Below are 24579 nucleotides of genomic sequence, written 5' to 3'. Positions count from 1 at the left end.
TTAAAAAAAAAAAAAAAAAAGACCAAAAAGCATTTCATGGCCAGGTCTGGCTCATCTAAACACAATATAGTATTTACTAGACCACTGGAATCCAATGGTCTCAAACTTAAAAATACTCAATTAGTGCATTTTTCAGGCACATAAATTGTATTCTCCCAATGGACATTTCAAGTTGAAAACAGACCACTACCAATATGAAAGAATTGTCTTATTTCCTGCAGCTAGTGACAAGTTCACAAAAAGAAGTATCTTAATCCTCATTCTTCTCCTCATTGTTCAGATTACCTGTAGGTGTAATTCCTTCGAAAGGCTGAATGAAGTCTGTACTCCTTTACAGAAGGGAAAACATTTTCTAAACAAAAGCAATCATGTTACATTCATTTCAATCCTTAGAAAAACAATTCAGAAGGCCTGAATATATACCAAAAAATCTAACTTTAATGGGAAACAGCTAAGTAAGAGCCATGGTTCTTCAATCTGAGATCAACCCTATACCAGGAGTCCAACAAACACTTCCAAACTAACTAATCAAACAATAGAACTCCAAACCTCAATGGCTCTGAGTGCTCTGAACCAATCTTTCCTCAAGCCTTCCTGGAAATCAGTAGGAGTTAGAATATAAACTATCAAAAACTCATTCTTTCCAAAACCTTCAGGCGCTTAACTCTTTAAAGTCTCTAAAAATATCCTGTCATCTTAATTTCATAATGACCTTGCACCTCATAGCTTATAACAGTATCAGCAATAGCTAACATTTATTGAGAAGTTACAATATGCTAGGCACTGTGCTGAGTATTTAACGTTCTTTATCTGATCTAATCCTCACAGTAAGGTCAGAACTATCATTCACTTCCACATTACAGATAAGAAAAGCAGCTTGGAAAAGTTAAGTATTTTAAATATCTTTACTGCTCTCAAAGTCCCAAACCCTTAGGTATTCCTTCCAATTTGATCCTCATTATTAAAAAGGAGAAGGTGCTCCATGACAGCCAATCTCAAACTTCAGTGTATATCATGTATACCATGGTCAAAAAAAGAACTAATATTAAAATACAAATCGTTGGGATCCCTGGGTGGCGCAGCAGTTTGGTGCCTGCCTTTGGCCCAGGGCGCGATCCTGGAGACCCGGGATCGAATCCCACATCGGACTCCCGGTGCATGGAGCCTGCTTCTCCCTCTGCCTATGTCTCTGCCTCTCTCTCTTTCTCTCTCTCTCTCTGTGACTATCATAAATAAATAAAAATTAAAACATTTTTTTAAAAATACAAATCGTTGGGGATTCCTGCGTGATTCAGTGGTTGAGTGTCTGCGTTTGGCTCAGGTCTGCCTATGTCTCTGCTTCTCTTTTTGTATCGCTCATGAATAAATAAATAAAATCTTAAAAACAAAACAAACATAAATTGTTGGGCCTCAGCCCCAGAGTTTCTTTTTTTTTTTTTTTTTTTTTTTTTTTTTAGCCCCAGAGTTTCTGATTTGGGGGACTGGGACTGGGATGAGCTCTGATATTTGAATTTCTAACAAGTTTCCAGATGCTGCTGCTGCTGATGATGATACAGGGACTACTGCTTTATAAAAAGGAGAAAGTAATCCCCTCTCACCTTACCTATCACTTTCTCATGTGAAAACACTTCTCTACAGAGTACTTCTAACAAGAGAGACACTTAGGATTTAAAAAAACCTCTAGGGTCTGAAAGCTCAAAGACTTCTTTTTCCCCCCACTTCACAAAGGCTCCAATATCACCAATGACATTAAGGCAGTGGAAATCTAAAAAAGGAAAATTAAGAACAGAATGATTGTAAATTCTGCTCAAGAGCCTCTCACCACCCACATTTTACTTCTTTAGCCTGAAAGTGTTTCCTTTAGGTGTCCTAGGGCAAGAGAAATGCTAAAGGAAAAAGGAGGTAGATTGTTTTTTGCCAGTTTTTTTTTTTTTTAATTATTTGAGAGAGGGAGAGAGAGCACAAGCAGAGGGGAGTGGCAGAGAGAGTAAGGTCCCCACCAAGCAGGGAGCCAGACATGGGGCTTGATCCCAGGACCCCAAGGACCTAAGCCAGAGGCAGAAGCTTAATTTACTGAGCCACCCAGGCATCCCTAGACTGTTTTGTAATGCTGAAAAATCTAGGACAGGTTCTTCTAAACAGAATTTTCCCCTATAAACAGAAAAATCTCAAAATGCTATAAATTCCTTCTGTCTGTCTCTTTTGTCACACTATCCTCCATCTCAAAAGAGCTGTTCGCTATTCCTCTTACCCAAGACTCACCCAAAGTCTATCCTTTCTCAGGTAGCTTAAACACTGATTATATCAATGTCTTCTAGGATGAATGACTTCAGGCATAGGATTTGTTAAAAATGTCTCTTCAGCCTGCCAGGGAAGCTTCTTACTTGGGTGGGTGCTGTCAACCATGACTAAGTTGTACCAAGAGAAATATATTTTAAAATATTAATATGGCTTGGCACCTTCCTGATGCTAATCCTTCCAGGCCCATCCCAATGGCACAACTGGGAAATTAACCGAAGAGAAAAAGCAATCTTTCCTCTGCTCTCTACTTTCAGATGCTCCTCCTCTACAGCTTTGCCATGCACAGACTCATTCTATACATATACACAGAGATAAAACATGCGCACACACACAAATAACTCTCGGCAGGAACCAAAAATCAAAGCCTAACCCCATGGTTTTGAAGTGAGCAAGTCCAATTTCCTTCTTTGTAGCCCTTGACACATGCTGGCTGGGAGCCCTCTGGATTTTTTTTTCTGCCTTGTTCCTGCACCAGAAGGCTCTGCACTGCAGGTCAGGGGATGATAAGGAAATGAACAGTGTAATTTCCAAGGCCTCTGAACACGGCCCTGTCAGCAGCTCTGGAGGCGGGTTACTCAAGCATGGCTTGAAGAGTGAAAACCACAGAGAGGAGGGCTTAGACAGCCAGCAGTGGCAGGATCTCAGCTGTGTATGTTACTGCCACCTCCAGCCTGAAAGCCCAAGTCCTGCTGCCTCACTGGATGAGCTCTGCTGGTAAAAGCTCTTATACCCAAATGGCAAAAATACAAGTTCGCACTGGGGAAGGAAGATTAAGAACTGGGACTTAGATTTTCCATGCACTCTTATGTAGAAACAAAAAGCATTTAGTGCTCTTCCAGCATACAAGGGATTGCAGAGGCTGGCAAACCCACAAAAACATCTATCCAACATACGCAATCCCACATTTGGGGATATGGCCAGAAAGGAAACTCAATTTATATGAAATGTGAAATTCAACAGGCTACTTCAAGATCTTTTAAAGCCAATTTTCAGTCTCTCCCCTTTTCTAAACCCCACTATAAATATCAGGAGCTTTAGAACCCGTCACCAGCATGAAAATTTCCCAACCCAGGTTTGGAACTTCTGAGCACAGCTCTCAAAATCTTAGCCAACATGTTTATCTATTAATACTGGGCTTCCTGTATAGGTGGAATGTTGTATTTCAGCCCATTATTGCCTAGGGCAGACTGAGACATATTTTAACTTAAACATGTTTTTCTCTCTAATATTTATTGAATGCTTCCTACTGGATGCCAAGCACTGTTCAAAGTGTTTTATATGCATTAATTAATTTAATCTCATAACAACACTACATAGGAACTATTGTTTTCCTCATTTCGCAGATGAAAAAAACTGAAGTAGAGCAGTTAAGTAACTTGCTCAAGATTACCCAGTTAATAAGTGGCAAAGCTGGGATATAAACCAGCTATTCTTGCTCCAGAGTTTACACTCTTAACCTCTAAGTTATAGATAAAAGTTGATGTGAAATTTAAGTTTATAAAGAAGGCTAGCATTTCATGTCAGAAGTGGTTCCCAATTCTCACCTTAAAAAGAAAATTCACAATGGTTCTCAAATGTTAAAGTATATAGAAATTATCTGGAGAGACTTTTTTTTAAAAGATTTTATTTATTCATGTGAGACACAGAGAGAGGCAGAGGCTTAGGCAGAGGGAGAAGCAGGTTCCCCCTGATGTGGGTGGGACTCGATCCCAGGACCCCAGGATCACGACGTGAGCCAAAGGCAGATGCTCAACCACTGAGCCACCCAGGTGCTCCTCTGGAGAGACTTCTGAAAGATTTCTGGGCCCCTATTCCTAAAACTTATTTAGCAAAACTGGGGTAGGGTCCAAGAATCTGCATTTTGACACTCAGCTGATGTGATATACATGGCTTTATGGGCCACACTTTTAGGGATTCTACTAGAGTAGATGGTAAACTATAAGGTCCAAAGAGCAAGAATCTTCTCTGTTTTATTTACTAATGCATACCCAGCACCAAGTACAATACCTGGAATCAAAAATGCACTTGATTGTCAACTATATCTCAATTAAATTTTTTAAAAATAAAAATAAAATGCATTCAATGTACTGAATGAATGGTATTCAACAGTATATATATATGTCATGTTTTTACAAAACAGTTAATATCCACAATACATTTAAGGTCTACCTATTAGTGGTATGTCCAAGAAGCACTAGTTTTATCTTACCTGCAGTTGCAAAGAAAGAGGGAACTGGCAATGCCCCAATGAAAATTTGAATGCAATATTCCAGAAAAAAATCAGAAAACACACACACAGAAAACCAAGTTTAAAGTAGCAGTTAAAAAGTAACTTTTTCCCTCTTTAGCTATATAATAGGATAGATTTAACACCAGCTATAAATAGTTCTTTACAAACATCATCATCATACCAAAAAACCCTAAACTCAAGGATCTTTGTTTATTGATTATCTACAATGTTAAAATCAGTATGAAAAACAATGAAAACAATTTCTAGCCTATCTGGGAATTTACATGCAACGTTTCTAAGGTAGCTTTTAGGGTTGAAAAACAGAATCTCTCATTACAGTTGAAGACATTTTAATAATCCCAGAGTAACAATATGCCACAAGAAGTTGGTCACCAAAAACCTGGTTTCTAAGCATGGCTTTGCCACTGACTACCTGTAAAAGCCTAGGCAAGTCACATGACCTCCCTAGTCTTAGTTTCTTCCAAAAAACGAGGAGATCGGATAAGGTAATTTTTCAATGCCCCCCCCCCCCCCCCCCGCCAGCCCCCCGCTTGAATTGCAACACCCAGGTGGAAAACAGAGCTACCTAAGAAGAAATAAATTAAGCTCAGGCTCTGTTGCATCTCTGTCCCACATAAATATCAACTTCGTTTTTAATTTTTTCCATGAAGGAAAATGCTTGAGGACATTTGGCTTCAGGAAGCATGGCTGACTGCTATGCAATCAATAGCTAAGAAAGAACAGCTCGTGAAGGAGGAAGGCTTTAAGAGAGAAAGCCTTGGATCAGAAAGAAAAAGAGACCTGACCTTGGTTGGGCAATGAGGGATTGTAACATGAGAAAACTGAGCTGGAAGGCATAAACTAGGGCAGAAAAACAAAACCAAGGGCAAAGGAAGATGCTCTTATAACACAGGATACGATGGCAACCATGATCAGAAGGGGAAAGAGCAAAGAACACACTTAATGGGTTTTGTTTTGTTTTATCCTGAACTAAGGGGGGATGTGGTAATATATGTAGCAGTCTGAGAGTAGCAGAAGCTGAGACCCAAAACAGGAGGAAAGCAGAGTGCAGACTGTTCCTACCTTGCAAGATCAAAAACAGCAGCTAAAGAGGCCAGGGAGCTTCTGGTTCCAAACCTCTAGATCCTTTAGCCACTAGAGCCTACTGCTTACTTTATATGATTTGAAAAAATAAGGAGTCCCACCTTAAATTCCTGGTTTAAGCCCACTCTGACAAGGGTCTGTAATGCAGGACAGACTCCACACAGATATATCACTGCCTTCTGTGGTTTGTAAATTCTTTTTTCCTTACCTGTTAGAGTGGCAACACAAGCACTAAGCTCTAAGCTTAGAACATTCAGGCAGGCACCCTTCTTCCTCCCTCCCTACCCTTTCCATCCCTAACTTAATCTACCAATCAAAACAAAAGCAAGGGAACAGGCAGGAACCCTTAAGCTCCTTCTTGTTTATTCCTCAACATTCCCTCCCCCATCTCTTCAGCTGGCAGGAAGTATGAACAGGAGTGTTCAATAACAATTCAGGGCAGCAGCAGTTGCTAAGAGCCATTTCTGGTCTCTCCTAAATCTCTGGGAAATAGCACAGTGGGCCCTTCCAGAGAAAGGTGTAATGGAGCCTAAGTGAGATCCCATGAAGGGTAATCCACATCCTTGGCTGAGAGGAAATGCCCTCAGCCACAGCCTGAAATACCCACCTAGATGAGAAAGAAGGTCCTGAGGTAGATGATTTGAATACTCTTATCTCCCTCATTAGCTAGTGTAGACATGTGACAATTCTATCCTACACCACAAACTATTTGTCTTGCTTCCTGTTTCCAAGGTGTTGGGTGGTGGGGTGGGGGTGGGACATGGTTAGGAGGAGATTCCAGCCAAGACACTTCCCAAATTTTATGAGTTTTCTTTCTTCATGAGAGCTCCTCGCTCAGAGTATGTAATTCCCAGATTATATCAAAACATCTGTTTTGCTGTTTTAGTTTTGTTGGTTGTCCCCACATAGAAAGAACATTCCAAACCAATTAGGCATAGGCAAGCCCATATCTCAGAGAGAAAATCTTAAAGTTTTCAAAGACTTAGCTTATAAGCTCTAGTAGTAATCATCACTGAGCCCCTATTATACCCTAAACCCCAGAGTCCTTGTTTCCCAAAAGCTGATCTGCTATAAGATTCCTAGCCTTCTTTTCCCTTAAGTCTTCCCCTCCTCCCATTCTAGAAACACTCTTCCTGCACAGTGTTTTCATCTCCTAGCAACTTCCAAACATTTAAATAATTATTTCAATGATCAAAGGCTTTATGGAAAGGCACCCCCAGAACCAGACTGTTCAAAAGGTTTGAGGGAACAGGGAAAGGAACTGAGAAACCAGGTTTTGGCTTACAGTAATATTAAACTGCAGAGCAACTTTCTGCTTCTTAAAAAAAGGACTTCCTAGCAATTTTATCTTTCTTCCAAAAACTGAAGCACAGTCTCTCTCTCTTTTTCCTCTCTCATTCCATTGCCCCACTCTCAGTCTCCTTGAGCGACAAGGCGAACATAGCACAGCTACATTATGAAGGGGCAAACCTCCTTGGCAGCAAGGTGTTTTCTTAGCTGAATACATTGCATCTTTCAGCCTAATTAAATTCTGAAGAGCGGCCACCCAATCAGTCCCTGGACCTCTAAAAGAAAACAAGTTCCATTTGCTACTGTATTGGAGACCATAATGGACATTTAGATTTAAATCCAATGTAAAGTTCAGCATCATTAATCCTGTCACCTACAGATGACTACTGACTGGGCCTGCAAGATTGCAACATGAGTCAAGAATTCTAAACAGAAAGGAAAAGAAGTCTACTCTCAGAAATGGCCATTTTTTAGCACAGGAAGAACAATGATTATGAACATGAATATATGGCATGAGTTTACTGCAGCCAGATGTAGGGAACAGTCTAATGGGCCTGGAACAGAAGCAACAACTCCTGGTACTCCTAGGCCTCTTTAAAAACAGTATTATCCATCTGCACCCCAGAGAAAATGGTAAATCACAGCCAGCACAGGACAAGCCATGCCAGTAGCCAGCTGGAACTTGATGCTGCTGAGGTGGACTATAGCATCTGTCACCTAAACACAGGCAGCTTCTCTCTGGCAGCTGCCTCTGGTGAAAGGGAATGAACCATTGTGTTATTAGTGGAAGAAAATTCACAGCCCTGTTACTAGGGAAGCCCAGATGTTGCTAAGAGCTACAGATGTGCCGGAGGCAAAGACCAAAATACCTACAGCAAAGAAAGTACAAGCTACCACTGGAATCCAGGCCCAGAAAGGGCACCACCACACAAACATACACATCCAGCCTCTATTTATTAACACTTACATATGGAAATAGGTATTCCCTGTTGCAGCTGATGTAATTACAGAGAAACCAATTTATACTGCATCTGCTGGGATCAGCTGAAAGCACAGGGTGAGCAAAAAACACAGAGCGGAAAAATCAAGAGCCAATGAAGGGCTCAACACCAGACCAGCCACTTTGCAGGAAATTGTAAGCTGCTTAAGTTTAAGGCAGCCTGAGCTGACCCTAGACTCACACCTACTCTGCTCCAGCCCTACAAGCTCTATTTCCTGAGACGTGAACTAAGATCATCTTCCCAGAGGAGGAGAGCCCCTCCTGGGGCTGCAAGCACCTGTCCTTCCAACTCAAGCAGAAGGTAAGGTATCATTACACTATTTGGCAGCTATTAAACCACCAGGACACTTTGATTATCAATAGTTGAGGGAGATACTTGGCCAAGAACTATACCTTTAGTGGCCAAAGAATCTCTTTCAAGGCCAAACATGCATGGCCACAACACTAACTCATAAGGCCTGATTAAGTACTTCTTAGTACAGCCAGTACCTCTTGCTCCCCTATTTACCTGCCCCTTTGCTCTTTGGTAGCCACCAATAGAACACTTGGTAGATATCATACCATGAAACTTATTTAACCTTTTCTGTTCCAGAAACCCAGCGGCACTATTTATCCCATTAAGAACCGCACTCAACTGAAAGCCTATTATCAATTTATTGTTTATCAATGACTCTGAGGATGAAAGTAGTTAAGCTGGAGACCACATAAAGGCTGATGCCAGTCTCCAGCAACAAGTGTTTGAGGGTGGGACAAGGACAAGGTGGCAGGTTCTCGACTTAGAGAAAATTCATTCTACCAAGTAGCTGCCCCCAACAATAGATATTCTCCAAAATGTCCAGGCCTGCTGTTAATGAATCTGTAGAGAATCCCCTAATTTGGAACAAAACCGCATTATCATTACCAGCTGCTCTGACCTTGTAATTGGTCATTACCCACAAACTAATGAGCCTCCCACAGAGTGTACAAAGCATTTGGTGGTTAGTCCAGGGCAGTTCTGACTGGCAGTAGGCAGCCAGATCTGGCCACCTCTTACCTTTTCAGACTTGACTTTCTTTAGCGGGCGACACTCATTCTCCCCTTCCTCTGGCTCCGGTTTAGCTCCCAAAGGATTGAGCGCTGCCCCAGGCTCAATAGCTATACTCCCAAGTGGCTCCACAGCTCCTGTATCCACCCCTGCACTTCCATCATACTGACCACCCCGTCCTCCCAAGGGAACTGGCTGGAGGACCCCAGGATCCTTTTCTGAACAAGTCCCCACTCCTTCGCTTCTCTCCTTCTTGCTCTTAGATGAGCTGTTCTCCTTCTCCTTTTTGGAGCCGGCTACACTGCGGGATGCCTTAGCCGCCTTCTCTGAGCCCTTGGGAGCAATAGCAGCAACCAGGCTTCCTGCATTGGCACCATCTCCTGAGCGTCCCTGCACCTCTTTCTTGCTAGCTGCCCCCTCACTTGGAGTGAACAGGGAAGTCCCTGGAGTGGGTTTGCTAGTGTCTTTGCCACTCTTATTCCTTTTGGATTTTGATTTGCCTTCCTTCCCTTGAGGACCTGGCACTGGGGTCACAAACTTGATGTTGTCTGGTAGTGTGGCCACAGCATTGGGAGCCGGTATCCCCACCTCCTTTGAGCCTGACATTTCCAGTTTCTGCTGGTCCTTTTCCAGATCGGCGTCCAGGTCAATGATGAGATTCCCTACTCCAATGTCCCATTCATCCCCACTGTCGTATGTCTCAACCGGGTTTGCATCCACTCCTTTCCCTCCGGAGGCTCCACTGCTCAAGGACATCTTAGAGTCAACGTCCCACCTCAAGATTCAAGGCTCTTCCTTGCCCCCAGCTTTCCTATTTTCAGCTTCAGCTATGTTCTCAGACCTGCCACATTGGTCAGTACATGCCCAGTGGACAACATCATTGCTGGAAAAAGAAAATTTAAAGAGCTGTTAAAGGAAACAATACAGGCAAGGAGACAGCCTGAAATAAACTCCCACACAAAACAGACTGTTCCTAGGGGGCTACCACATCACAATGGACAAGACAAACAGGTTCAATTGTATTTCTAACCAAGTCACATTGGACCAGGGGAAAAGTTAATTCCCGCTCCATCTCCCCAGGGGAGAGTACAGTATTTCCAAATGCCCGGAGATTCTGTGTAGTCTTAACTAGGAATCCTCTAGAGTTAGTTTCCCATTCCCAAGAGACTTATTTCTACTGCCACTGCCAGCTGGCAATCCTCTCTCAATCAATACAGGCCCTGGCACATAACAGATTCAAGCTCTAGCACAACTTTACTCATACCCCCTCTCTCCTTGCTTCTTCTTGAATGATCAGAGACTCAGAACATGGACTTGCAAAGGCTGTAAAAGTCCTCTATTAACAGGGCTTGTCCCTACTAAAAATAATATGGATTCCTTGCCATTCTACTCTTTTGAGGGGAAAAGTCTTATTATGGATAAAAGTGAAAGAGAAAAACAAGAAGTAGAGAAAATATAACATTAGGATAGAAGACAAATATTGCAACTAATGAAGGCAATCCTCAGAGAGGACTCAATCCAATCAGCTTAATTTCAGTTAAATAAGCCTTATTCAACTCCAGGTTTCAAATTATGTCCAAATAGCATAACTCAGTGTGGCCTTTCCCACATTCCACTAAAATATCTATGAAGACACACACATATACACACGAAAAAATTTACCCTGACTGAAGGCTACTAAAATCCCTAACAGCAGAATGTGAAATAACTCTCCACATTTTTATATAAGATTGGTGGCATGGTATTGATAAATACCAAGGCATCATCACATGAAACAGAGATTGGCTAAGAAAGGGGGTGGGGGACGACACTCTCCAGTCTCCTGGTTCATGAGACTTTGGGAGTGTACCATCTAGAAAACCTGGCACCCAATATATACCATCCAGGTATTATGTTATGACACAGTGAAAGAGTTATTTTCTTGCTCATTCCCTTGTCCACTATCTTTCTATATCCATTTAGGAAAGAACGCTCATAAGATAACAAAGAGCCAACCAGTAGTGGCACAATGAATCCTACAAAGTGATTTCTAGTAGTATATGTTACAGATAGGACAGAGACAAGACAAACTGTACTTTTTCATCTAATACCTCAAGACAGTATCAAAGAACCAGGGTGCAGTTACAAGAGAAGACAACATCCCAAGAGAGCAGAGCTGTACCAACTAAATACTAGCAACTGGGATTTAAGAGAAAAAGGTGTGCACATTAACCTGCCACTTAACTGTAGATCTGAGAAGAAAATACATCCTTTACACAAGTAGAGAGCTTAGTACCAACAGGAACAACTATTGCTGGCATCAAGTCTATAGAGATCTTACTTCTTAAAAGGAAGAGCAAAATGGCGGGGGGGGGGGGGAACGTGGGGTGGGCATGATGTAGGAACTATGAAAAAATGCCCACAAAGTAAAGGAAACATTATCCCTGAAGTCAGAGAAATGATACCTCTAAAAATGTCTAGAATGTTAAAGAAATTTTGTTAAAATATTTGGAATTCTTAATACCACCTAAGAAGATATGGCCTCCAATAAATACTAGTATAGCAAATCTTTGCTCATTCATTCCAAAAAAATTTGTATTTATTACCTACTGTGTGCTAGTATCTAAATTAGGTGCTGGGAATAGAGCAGTGAATAAGTGAATAAGGGAGTGGAATATGGTATGAAAATAATTCTATTATGAGAGACAAGTGAGCATTTCTAGAAAAGGAAATTCTAACTGAATCTACACTATAGTGGAGTATTAAAGCATAGTTCTTTCCAACATCAAAATTTATTACCTTGCATGCAATCTTTGCAACTGTGGCTAGGCTCAGAACATAATACATTCACACTCACTCTTCACTTAAGGCTTACCCACTTTCCTCCAGAGCTGCACTATCATCAGTATGTAATTTAACCATTAAAACAACCCTATGGGGGATCCCTCGGTGGCTCAGTGGTTTAGCACCTGCCTTTGGCCCAGGGAGTGATCCTGGAGTCCCAGGATCGAGTCCCACATCAGGCTCCCTGCATGGAGCCTGCTTCTATCTCTATGTCTCTGCCTCTCTCTCTCTCTCTCTCTGTCTCTCATGAATAAATAAATAAAATCTTTAAATAAAACAACCCTACGTTTAACCTTGGAAAAACAAAACTTTCAAAAGACTTTCCTCTATAAACAAACAAACAAATACAACCTTTCTCTAGAAAACAGGACTGTGATAGAAGAGAGACTCTGGGGGAAAGAATATAAAGTACATAAAAATGATAGTACTCAGAGAGCTTATGACAGTTCTCACTTTACTATATTGGCTGACCATCATATGGAGCAGGATAAATGAAGTGTACCAGTAAGGAGGAGATAGCATTAAGAAGAAAACAGGCGGAAATGAAAAGATATGAACTTAGAAGGATATGAAAATATGTCATTTTTTAAAGAGGAAGGAGGAAACAAAAAATGAACTACCTATGAAAATTAATATAGAAATCAAAAAAGCACAGAACTGAAACTGTGGGAAATAATTCAGTAAACTACATGAAAACTTGAGATTTTTTCTTAGAACGTGTAGAGAAAGAACAGCAAAGAGAAAATGAGGGAAATTGAGAGAGATACATCATTTAATAGCACTGAAAACTAAGAGGAGACTAGAACAAATGGGAGGAAAGCAACCCATTAAGATATAATAAATGAATAATATCTTGGGCTGAAAAAAATCCTGTGTGCAGATTGAGAATGTTTACTATTTTTTCAGCAAAATCAATTTAAAAAGCCAAATTTGCACACATTCTGGCAAAATTCTCCAATTATAAAGGACAAAAATTGGGCCAACCTCAGACTGCTCTGCAATATTAAATGTTAAAAAAGAATGAAAAATCTACAGAATTTTGAAGAAAAAAGGTTGTTAGTCAAGTCTTACACAGAGTTGTCTGTCAGGTATAAAAGTAACAGGGGCACCTGGGTGGCTTGGTCAGTTGAACATACGACTCTTGGTTTGGGCTCAAGTCATGATCTCAGGGTTGTGGGATGGAGCCCATGTCAGGCTCCACACTCAGTATGGAGTCTGCTTGTCCCCCTCCCTCTGCTCTCCCCACTACCCTGCTCACGTACACCCTCTCGCTCTCTCTCAAATAAATAAAATCCTCTAAAAAAATTATTCCTGAAAAAGATCTGAGGTAAAACCAATGCCTATAATAATGTAAAACCCAAAGTTCAGCCTAAACACTAGTAAGAAAAGACACTTCCTCAAATTCCTCTTCTCCCAATTCTGTATGTCTTGGCAAATTTTTTTTTTTCTTGTAAAATAAGAAACATTGCCCTTACTTTATTTTTTGTTTGTTTGTTTATGTGATTCTTCTCAAAGGGGAGCTGGAGATGAAAACTTGAATATCTGGTGGTCTGTGCTCATTTCCAGGTTCTACATCTATTCATTAAATAGAAGGATGTCTAGAAGAGTATACTGAAAGATCAAAAACCCCTGTCTTACAAATTAGTATTCCTTAGTCTGGAAAGGAGAATACTGAAGGGAGACAGGTTGGGGAGCTTCAAATATCTGATGGTTGAAATGTTGAAGAGAGAAACTTATCCTGTGATGCTGAGGAAGAAATTCAATAACCTGAGATTTCCAACAATGGCCCACAATGTTTAATGAAGCCATATCTTTATCACTGAAAGTACTGAGCAGAAAAAGCATAATCATCTGTCAAGCAAATTACATAAAGAATTTCTCTATGTGTGGTATGGGGTAGTCTGGGTATGCCTAGGGCCTTTTTCAAATCTACAATTCTATTAATTCTATTAACAAAAAGTGCTTTCCTTCCTAGAAAACTACCCAGAATTTCTGGATCAAGATGCAAACCAAAAAAACGTATCTTGAGGACTGATCTTTAGTATTCCCAATGTTCTTTAGAGAGTCAACTGTCCTATTTTTGAGGTATTAACAGCTTTCACAAGTACTACTTTTAACCAGGTGACTTTTCAGAAATTCAGTTTTCTAAACCCAGCAGGCTTCACAGTAACTTTGGTGGTACATTTCCAAAGATACACTGTAAAATTGCCAAGGATTCCTTAATCAGCCTGGCTGCAGCAGCCAAACCACTTCCCATCTGCTCCCTACAGCATCCCTGGCTTTAGACTGCTAATAATCAATTCTCTGACAGGTCATTGCAGAGATGTTTAACCCCAGGAGGTAGGGCAACTAGCATGCTTGCTGGAAATGAAAAGCACTGACCTCTTGCTTCCATAGCAAAGAAAGTGCAGAATCAGGAGAACCAATACCCTGCAAAGACCACTAAGCATTTTCAACTTTCAAGAGCTTCTGTAAATATTTTCCTCTCTCTTCTCTTCTTCTAATTGTACTGCACATTCTTATTTAGGACCACAATTCACCCAATTCTGGAATTACTTGTCAGTACCATTTATTTTTTGTTCCTGCACCTGATCACCAACAACTCCTCTCTGTGTGAATATAGTTAAGGGAGCAAGACAGGCCATGATAATCATTCCCCATATCCTATACCTGTAACAACAAAAGTTCAAATCCCAGTTTCCTCTCTGGAACCCAATTCCATCGCTCAGACTCCCAGCCCAAACACTGATTTGTAATCACATATTTGGGGTCATTAATTACTTTTTTTTAAGCACACGCCATAGATCACACCACTTTCCCACTTTAGGAATGAACAATGACTTCAAGATGGCTAAGAATGAGAGTCTTCCTGTGAGGTCTCTTCCCCTGCCCAGAAGACAAAAGTGGCAACTGACCGTACTGATATTCAAACATAATAAGGATAGTACTTCTCCCTAGAGGACTATAAACAGAGAATATCTCTTTAACTGCCAACTACCCATAGATAATCTGGTCTCAGTAGCAAGTACTCCAATGCTGTTCTGCTGTCAACTCATTTGTCTACCCCTCTTCTTATGGGTTTTGGATCAATCTTCTTATAGGCTTTGCCCTGGGTGAGTGACAGCTATATGTGAGTGTGTATAATCTGCTTGTGACCATAGAGATCATACACATTTAAATGTGAGAGTCAGCTGTCTGGCTAGGTAGTTCCCTCTATTTAAAAAAATTTTTTTTTAAATTTATTCATGATAGAGAGAGAGAGAAAGGCAGAGACAGGCAGAGGGAGAAGCAGGCTCCAACCGGGAGCCCGACGCAGAACTCGATCCCGGGACTCCAGGATTGCACCCTAGGCCAAAGGCAGGCACTAAACCGCTGAGCCACCCAGGGATCCCCGGCAGTTACCTCTAAATGCTGTATGGCCAAAGAAGAAAAAAAATGCCATAATATTTTTAGGAAGATAGTGTGGTGTAGAAAAAAAGAACACTGAACTTAGAATCACAATATGATTACTGGGGCACCTGACAGGCTCAGTCAGAAGAACATGCAACTCTTGATCTTGGGGTCACAAGTTCCAGCCCCATGTTGGTTACAGAGATTACTAAGGAAAAAAAAACTTAAAAAGAGTGATTTCTGAGGGTGTCTGGCTGGCTGAGTCAATAAAGCATATGACTTTTTTTTTTTTTTTAAGATTTATTCATTTGAGAGAGCAAGTATGGGGGCAGGGGAGAATCTTAAGCAGATTCCACACTGAGTGCAGAACCCAACTTGGGGCCCAATCTAGCAACCCTGAGATCATGAGGCGAACTGAAACCAAGAGTCTGATGCTTAACTAACTGCACCACCAAGCGCCTCATTTTTTAAAAAGATTTATTTACTGGGGCACTTGAGTGGTTTAGTTGGTTCAAAGAGGGACTCTTGATTTTGGCTCAGGTCATGTGATCTCATGGGTTGTGAGACTGAGTCCCACGTCAGTTCCCTGCTAGGAGGGGAGTCTGCTTGAGATTCTCCCTCTGTCCCTCTCCCCCTCACATGTGTGCTCTCTCTCTCTCTAAATAAATCTTTTGAGAGAGACAGAACATGGTGGAGCGGAGGAGAGGGAAAGAGAGAATCTCAAGCAAACTCCCTGCTGAGTACGGCCAGATGTCGGGCTTAATTCATGAACCTGAGATGATGACCTCAGGAAAATCAGGAGTCAGAAGCTTAACTGACTGAGCTACCCAGGTGGCATCCTAGAACATGTGACTTTTGATCTCAGGGTCATGAGTTTGGTCCCCATGTTAAGAGTAGAGTTTACTTTAAAAAAAAAAAAAAAAAAAAGAGAGAAAGAAGAGAGGACTTCTGGACTCAAATTTCCACTGACCCTAGCCAAGTTGCTTCATTAAATATTCTCATTTATAAAATGGAGGGAGCACCCATCATGGTTCTTTTTATTTTTTTTCTTTTTAATTTTTATTTATTTATGATAGTCACACACAGAGAGAGAGAGGCAGAGACACAGGCAGAGGGAGAAGCAGGCTCCATGCACCGGGAGCCCGACGTGGGACTTGATCCCGGGTCTCCAGGATTGCGCCCTGGGCCAAAGGCAGGCGCTAAACCGCTGTGCCACCCAGGGATCCCACCCATCATGGTTCTAAGCATATTATGAGCATACAAATGTGAGAAATATAAGACAACTCAAAAATATAAAATGACCCAAATATTCTGGTACTGTTCTAGTATCTGAACTTAAAGAGGGTTGTTTCACAATTAGATCTTATATAGAGTATCAAGGTATTTTAAAATATGAAGGAAAAATGTTTAAAATTTTTTTCACAAATTAAATTACAGGTAGTACTGATATCAATCTAAGTTCTACGAAAGAAAAATGGCAATCCTTTTTTCTTCCATGAACTCAGAAGTCTGAGTTTTCTTTTTAGGATACTCTGTACCTTCAGGTATGGCTCAAAATCCTACACTACAGTGACAGACTCCAACTTCCTTCAAAAGTCCCTCAGGGCCAAGGTACTCTCTAAAAGCTCATGGTTTTAACATCTGGACTCTATTTTATCACTTGTTCCAATCCACTAGGTTGTTGACCCCACTGACAGGACTTCAAATCTAAACTGTGGGAGATTCATGGGTTTGATGTCCTAGGGAAAGGTCAACAAATCAATGGGATACAGCAAAGCTGCTACAAAAAACCAAATTATATCATCTTCCTTAAATTCCAGATGCTACCCTGAAATCAGTGTGTGCTTAGCCAACCTCTGGTGAAGCTAGTACAACATGTAAACCATCCTCAGTGACTCTAAGCTTACCCAGCTGGAAGAACAGGCATCTCCCTCTCCACCTGCCACACTTCATAGGAGCTCACTAATCAACTGAATTTCCACCTAGGGCTCTAACGAGAAACAATCAACTTTCCTTTGGGTCTCTCCCTTAATTTATTACATTAATTACTGTAACAAAGGAACTGTGTCATCTCCTCAAGTACCACAGCTCTCAGCTTATATCTCCAATGGGGGATCAGATAAAGAACAGACTAACAGTGCCAATTTAAGACGACGGATCCAATTCAACTGGGTTCATCTGACCATGTGTCACCTAAGGACAGATGAGTAAAAAGTATAGTGTCTCTCAGTCCCTGAGTGTTTTTATGCTGCATCTCATGAATAGTTTTATGGTCCTCACAGGCTGCTATTCTCAGACAAAGATTATAAGGCTTGACCTGTTTCATTTCACAGAAGCAACTGACACTTCCACCAGGATATGACTATTCAACAGGGCTCAGGCTTAGAGCCTTGGTGGTTGGTGATACTGCTGTGCCAGCATACATCTGACAATAGGTAAACAGCATACTGAATATGTAAATAATTCAGTCCCAAACCTATAGAGATTTGGTGGAACTAGTCCACAGAGAAAACCCTTACCAAGACCTATGTGTAAGTAGGCCAAGAAGCAGAAGGCAAAGTCATCTAAATAATAAAGCTCCACCATCCCCCTAATAATTGGAGGACTACATAGCCCTTTATAATTTATTTCTAATCCTGAGAAGTAAGCTTTCTGTGCTAATGAGGAAATTCTCAGGAAAAAAAAAAAAAAAAAGAATAGTAGAGATGGCTAGGTATCAGATCTAAGAAACTGGCCCTCTACATACAACTGTCATGTGAAAGCTTTTCTCTATATCAATCATCTCATCTGTAAAACAGGTGATAATGTGGGACAAGTTCACGGGCATAAGGGAAAGAAAATAATCCAAGAATTTTTCAGGAAATATAAGGAATTACCTTCATTTTTTTATAGACCTCACCTCCCTTCCTAAATCTCACACAAAAGCTACTATGCTATCCTGACTCTAAAGAGCAAAGAAAACCTTTCTGTCAAAAGGTACTATCTACAGGGTTAGGCATAAAAAAATGGTGACATCCATATGCACACCCATAAAGCTATCTACTTCTCTAGTCCTATCTCCTGGTCATGCTGTGTCCTCTGCACATAATCTGACCTTACTGCTTCATGGCGTTTACCTGAAAGGCATTCCCTAGGTACATCCTACCTCCCAATATATGTGATGACTCTATTAATATTTGTTTCATCTATTGGACTGCAAGCACCCTGAGAGGATGGGGCTGTCTCTTTTGCCCACCATTGTATCCTAATAACAGCGTTTGGTTCACAGTCAGCCCTCAATAAATATTTTGGTCAATAAATGAGGGAAGGAGGAATGTGGCGCCGTTGGTTGGGCATCCCACTCTTTTGTTATTAGCTTCAGTCAATTTCAAGGTCATGAGATCAAGCCCTGCATCTGTCTCTGTGTGCAGTCTGCTGTAAATTCTCCCTCTCCTTCTGCCCCTACCACTCTTCTAAAATAAATAAGTCTTTTAAAAATAAATGAATGGATGGATGAATGAATGAGGGAAGTGAACGCTGCTTTCTCCTCAACAAGTAGAATCATAATGGTGTCCAGGATGCCATTTCTCTTCTCCATTCTTACTTCAAATTCACTTGTCTCTAGTTATAAGCTATCTCAATTACCTGACAGTCTTCAAACTTACTAGAACAGAATATGGATTCCTCTTTAGGATCAAGGATGTAGGTTCATCAAGAGTCTAGGAGAAAGATTGAGAAACAAAACAGTCTCCACATATCTTAAAATACCTATGTGCTCCTGAGTATTCTCTAAACCTTCAAATATTTTCTTCCATACACAAGATGCTTCCTAAAATAGGGCTAGCATACATATCAGGCATTCTGGACATAACCAACTTCTGAGAGCCCTCATGTATATACTTAAATGTGTGATAAATTCTATCAGACTTAAACCACTCCATTTTCACATTTTAAACACTTACAAATCAAAGATGACAAAAGTCAGAAAAGTGTCACGGCTGTGGGAGTGGTACTTAATGATGGGAAAGAAGCATGAGGGAATCTTGGGCTGGAAATGTTCTAGATCTTGAACTGGATGGTGGTTATATAATTATACAAATATGTAAAAATTGAGTTGTACACTTAAGATTAGTGTACTTAATGTACTTTATAACATGCACATTATACTTAAAAAAAAAAAAAAAAGTAAAATCATAAATACCTATGAACAAGAGAGCTGCATTACTGGATCATGTTCCTGGTCCTAAAGCAGCATTTTATGCAGTCATGGTAAAAGGGAATCATGATATCAATCTTTGCAGGCTCAGATATTTAGGGAGAATGGTAAGAAGGAACAAAGTAAAAAAGGAAGAAGCTAACTAAGCATTATCCTATGTATGACTATGCTGTGAGGAGATTTATAAAACTGTTGGAAGAATCTGAAAAAATTAGGGATATAATAACAAACCAATACACACAAAATAATTAATGATACTAAATCGTGGGAACTTTCCAGAACGCTCGGTGAGACACAGAGGAGCGGCGGCTGCCCGAGCTGCACCCAGCAACGCGCTCCTTCCTGCTCCCCCACACCAGCTTCGGCCCTCTCACCGGCTGTAGAAAATGGTGAAAGAAACCACTTACTATGATGTTTTGGGGGTCAAACCCAATGCCACCCAGGAGGAATTGAAAAAGGCTTACAGAAAACTGGCCTTGAAGTACCACCCTGATAAGAATCCAAATGAAGGAGAGAAGTTTAAACAGATTTCTCAAGCTTATGAAGTGCTCTCTGATGCAAAGAAAAGGGAATTATATGACAAAGGAGGAGAACAGGCAATTAAAGAAGGTGGAGCTGGTGGTGGTTTTGGCTCCCCCATGGACATATTTGATATGTTTTTTGGAGGAGGAGGCAGGATGCAGAGAGAACGGAGAGGTAAAAATGTTGTACATCAGCTCTCAGTAACCTTAGAAGATTTATATAATGGCGCAACAAGAAAACTAGCTCTGCAAAAGAATGTGATTTGCAATAAATGTGAAGGCCGAGGTGGTAAGAAAGGAGCAGTCGAATGTTGTCCCAATTGCCGAGGTACTGGAATGCAAGTAAGAATTCATAAGATAGGACCAGGAATGGTTCAGCAAATTCAATCTGTGTGCATGGAGTGCCAGGGCCATGGAGAACGGATCAGTCCTAAAGATAGATGTAAAAGCTGCAATGGAAGGAAGATAGTTCGAGAGAAGATTCTAGAAGTGCATATTGACAAAGGCATGAAAGATGGCCAGAAGATAACATTCCATGGTGAAGGAGACCAAGAACCAGGACTGGAACCAGGAGATATTATCATTGTTTTAGATCAGAAGGACCATGCTGTTTTTACTCGAGGAGAAGATCTTTTCATGTGTATGGATATACAGCTGGTTGAAGCCCTGTGTGGCTTTCAAAAGCCAATATCTACTCTTGACAACTGAACCATCATCATCACCTCTCATCCAGGTCAGACTGTCAAGCATGGGGATATCAAGTGTGTGCTAAATGAAGGCATGCCAATTTATCGTAGACCATAAGAGAAGGGTCGCCTAATCATCGAATTTAAGGTAAACTTCCCCGAGAATGGCTTTCTCTCTCCTGATAAACTTTCTTTGCTGGAAAAACTCCTACCTGAGAGGAAGGAAGTAGAAGAGACTGATGAAATGGACCAGGTAGAACTGGTGGACTTTGATCTCAATCAGGAAAGATGGCGCCATTACAATGGGGAAGCATATGAGGATGATGAACATCATCCTAGGGGTGGTGTTCAGTGTCAGACCTCTTAATGGGGCCAGTGAATAACACTGCTGCTGGCATTTTATATGCAGTAGTGGATGAGTGAAGGACTATAATCATAGCTCACTAACTTGCTTTTGTTTTTAATATTCAACTTTAGTAGTGTTTTAAAAGTTAAATGAAGAATAAACTCAAATATAAAAAAAATGATACTAAATCATGGAAAAAACAAATAATTGTCCAAGAAAACATATCAGCAGTACACAAAATGGCTGAACAGTAAACAATATATACTTATCACAATAACAAATATTTATTTAACCAAAAATAGGACACAACTATACTAAGAGGATTTGGTTAGGAGAGGACAGGTGGAAAACATTATTTTGTTACAGGAGTAAATCTAAGAAAAAGACTAAAAAGTGTAAAGCTGTTGCCTAGTGGGAGTAAGATTTTGTGGTGGGAATGTAAAAAAAGTGGATTACCAATTTTCATTAAAAGCCATAGTACCAAAAAAAAAAAAAAAGCCATAGTACTACTTTTCAATATAAAGTTCATGGAAAAACAAGAACAAACAAGTCCACGTATTGATAAATAAAACACATTTTGAAATAATTCTATAAAAAGGATATATTCCCCCAAACAGCCCTGGATTCCCTTAATAAGTTAAAATATATCAATTCAAAAATTTATCAAAAATCTCATGGGAGATTGGAAGGACCGCAGAAGCAAGGCAGTAGGTATGGCTATAAAAGGGCAATATGAGGGACCTTTATGGTGATAAAACGGATTTATATCTTGACTATGGTGGTAATAAAACTGCAGAGAAATATATACACTCATAAATGGGTACAAGTAAAACTGAAGAAACGTGAACAAGATCGGTAGACTGTAACAATGTCAATATCTGGTTGTGATATTGTACTGCAGTTTTGCAAGATATGACTATTGGAAGAACCTGGGGTAAAGGGTACAAGGTTTCCATCTGTATTAATCTTACAACTGTTTGAGACTACAGTTTTCTCAAATTTAAGTTTAAAAAAATCACTGAAACACGGGAACCTGGGTGGCTCAGTCAGTTAAGTGTCTGACTTGATTTTGGCTCAGGTAGTGATCTCATGATGGTGGGATGGAGCCCCAGGTTGGGTTCTGTGCTCAGCAGGGAGTCCTGATTGAGATTTTCTCCCTCTCCCTCTGCCCCTTCCCCCCACCCCACTCACAATATCAATATTGACATTGAAACAGACAAACAATATGGTGTGCCTCAATCAGTTTAAGCTTTTGACTCCTGATTCTGGCTCAGGCTGTAATCTCAGGGTCATGAGATTAAACCTGGCCCCCATCAGGCTCTGTTGCTGATCCTGGAGCCTGCTTAAGATTCTCTTCTCTCTCCCTCTGCCCCTCTGCCCCTCTGCCCCCAACCCACTCCCTTACACCTCTCTTCAAAATAAATAACAGAAACAAAAAATCAAACACAAAAACCTTCTTAACCTTATTTTTATTTTTAATTTCTACTGCCCATAGGTATTTTACTTATTTACTGATAAGAACCCGTAATTAACCTAAATTCATTTCTAACTTGAAAGAGTGCTCTCTGTCCAATACAGGAGCTTATGAATTGGCAAGTAAGGGACGCCTCAGTGGCTCAGTCAATAAAGCACCTGACTCCTGGTTTCAACTTAGGTCATGGTCTCAGGGTACTGGGATGGACCAATCTCTATGCTCATCAGAAGTGTGGCTACAGGATTTTCTCTCTCCCTCTGCCCCTCTCCCTGGTTGGAGGCCTCTCTCTCTCAAGTAAATAAATCTTTAAAAAAAAAAAAAAAAAGACCTGGTAAATAAGTCTGTATGTTCTTCTTCTCACTTGAAAAGGTTTGATAATATACTTTTTTTCTTTTCCCCCTTAAATAGGCTCCACACCTAGCATGGAGCTCCACACAGGGCTTGAACTCACAACCCTGAGATCAAGACCTCAGCTGAGATCAACACTCGATGCGTAACTGACTGAGCCACCCCACGCACCCCAATAATATTCTCTGTCATTAAAAGATGAATTTATTTTGACAGGTCTTCATTAAAGCCTTTATCTCCTTTGGTCACCAGCTCTGGCATGTATTCCTTGGGGATCAACAGAACACACAGTTATCACAAACATAAACCCTGGTTTTACTGATGGGTATTTATTTTTATCTTTATTTAGTTCTTTTTTTTTTTAATTTTTATTTATTTATGATAGTCACAGAGAGAGAGAGAGAGAGGCAGAGACACAGGCAGAGGGAGAAGCAGGCTCCATGCACCGGGAGCCCGATGTGGGATTCGATCCTGGGTCTCCAGGATCGCGCCCTAGGCCAAAGGCAGGCGCCAAACCGCTGCGCCACCCAGGGATCCCTATCTTTATTTAGTTCTGATTCTCTTCCTAAAGATGCCCACCATTTCTCTGGCAGCACACGGAGCTATTTTTTCTAGGAATAGGTTTACCAAAACTCCTAGTTTTTTGGGGGGATGACAAGTGTTAGTTAGAAGTTCTCACGCTTAGATTGGCTTAGATTTTCTACCTCTTTTTAAATGTAACATAACACTTCTGGCAGCCCCGGTGGCACAGCGGATTGGTGCCACCTGCAGCCCAGGGCGTGATCCTGGAGACCCTGGATCGAGTCCCACGTCAGGCTCTCTGTATGATGCCTGCTTCTCCCTCTGCCTGTGTGTCTGCCCCTCTCTGTCTCTATGAATAAATAAATAAAATCTTTAAAAAAATAAAAATAAAAAATAAATAAATGTCACACTTTTCCACACTGAAGCTCATCTGTTTTTTTTGCCTCTCCCCACACCCAACAGCCAAAATGTTCCTGAAGTTTATAATCTAAGCAATTTGGGAACCTAACTACGTGAAAGAGCTTAATGTCATGGGATAACCTGAATATGTCACTTCTGTATAACATTTTTTTAAAAGGTCAAGAGAACCTGGGTGGCTCAGTTAAGTATCTGCCTTTAGCTCGGGTCACAATCCTGGAGTCCCAAGGATGGAGCCCCACATTCGGCTCCATGTTCACTGAGGAGTCTGCTTCTCTCTGCCCCTCACCCTGCTCATGCTCTCTCTCAAATTTTAAAAATCTTTTTTTTAAAAAAAAGGTCAAATAAGATGAATGCTATTGCTTAAACTCTTTTACCTAGAAGAACTTATCAGGATGGTTCCGGGAGGTAATGTTATGAGGAACCAGCACAGTACAAAACAAAACAAGGCAAGAGGCAGAAAAGCTCAGTCCTACTCTTTACTCTCCCTTAGATGTGTAACACTCTGAGGCAAGTCACTGCACTTATTTGAGCCTTAGTTGCTTCACCTGTAAAAAGGGGAGATAATTAATATACCCTGTACAGTGTAATACTCTCAGTAGAACCTGGGGCGGCCCCCTAACATCAAACTCATTGATATTCCTAAGCAAGATGAGTATTTACTTGAAAAAAAATGACTACGTAGCATCTTGATAGTTGAAGTCAGATTTTTGCCTCCCTTATAAAAGGTCAGTTTTCAGAGCTTTTGAGTTTTAGAACTGTAGAGAAGGAACTATGGACCTGTGAAAAATGCTTAGTGTCAGAAAGTTAGTTTGCTAATGCACAAAACATTTTCTCCCATTCCATGAGTAAAGCTTTTAAATAGCCTTGGCCTGATTTTAACAAGTCTTTTCAAACTAAACAGTGTC

The 24579-nt window shown here is 40.7% G+C and overlaps 1 protein-coding gene and 1 pseudogene across 4 annotated transcripts in view; one reads left to right on the top strand and one right to left on the bottom strand.

The window, feature by feature from the left end:
* The window catches only part of ZNF609 (zinc finger protein 609), a 209115-nt gene that overhangs the window by 169133 nt on the left and 15403 nt on the right, over positions 1 to 24579 (bottom strand). For 2 of the 4 annotated variants that reach the window (XM_072809062.1, XM_072809061.1), the window contains exon 2: positions 8959 to 9832. The exons of 1 other annotated variant lie outside the window; for it this stretch is intronic. In XM_072809062.1, the coding sequence (XP_072665163.1) occupies positions 8959 to 9705 (747 nt within the window). In that variant the 5' untranslated portion in view covers positions 9706 to 9832. The remainder of the gene's footprint in view (positions 1 to 8958; positions 9833 to 24579) is intronic. One more of the 4 variants, XM_072809063.1, reaches the window with a different exon arrangement.
* LOC140623078 (dnaJ homolog subfamily A member 1 pseudogene) lies at positions 12209 to 21407 on the top strand (annotated as a pseudogene).

The sequence above is a fragment of the Canis lupus genome, chromosome 32, assembly GCF_048164855.1.
Source record: "Canis lupus baileyi chromosome 32, mCanLup2.hap1, whole genome shotgun sequence".
Classification (NCBI taxonomy): Eukaryota; Metazoa; Chordata; class Mammalia; order Carnivora; family Canidae; genus Canis; species Canis lupus.
Note: the sequence above shows the minus strand (reverse complement) of the source record. Positions and strands in the feature narration are given on the sequence as shown.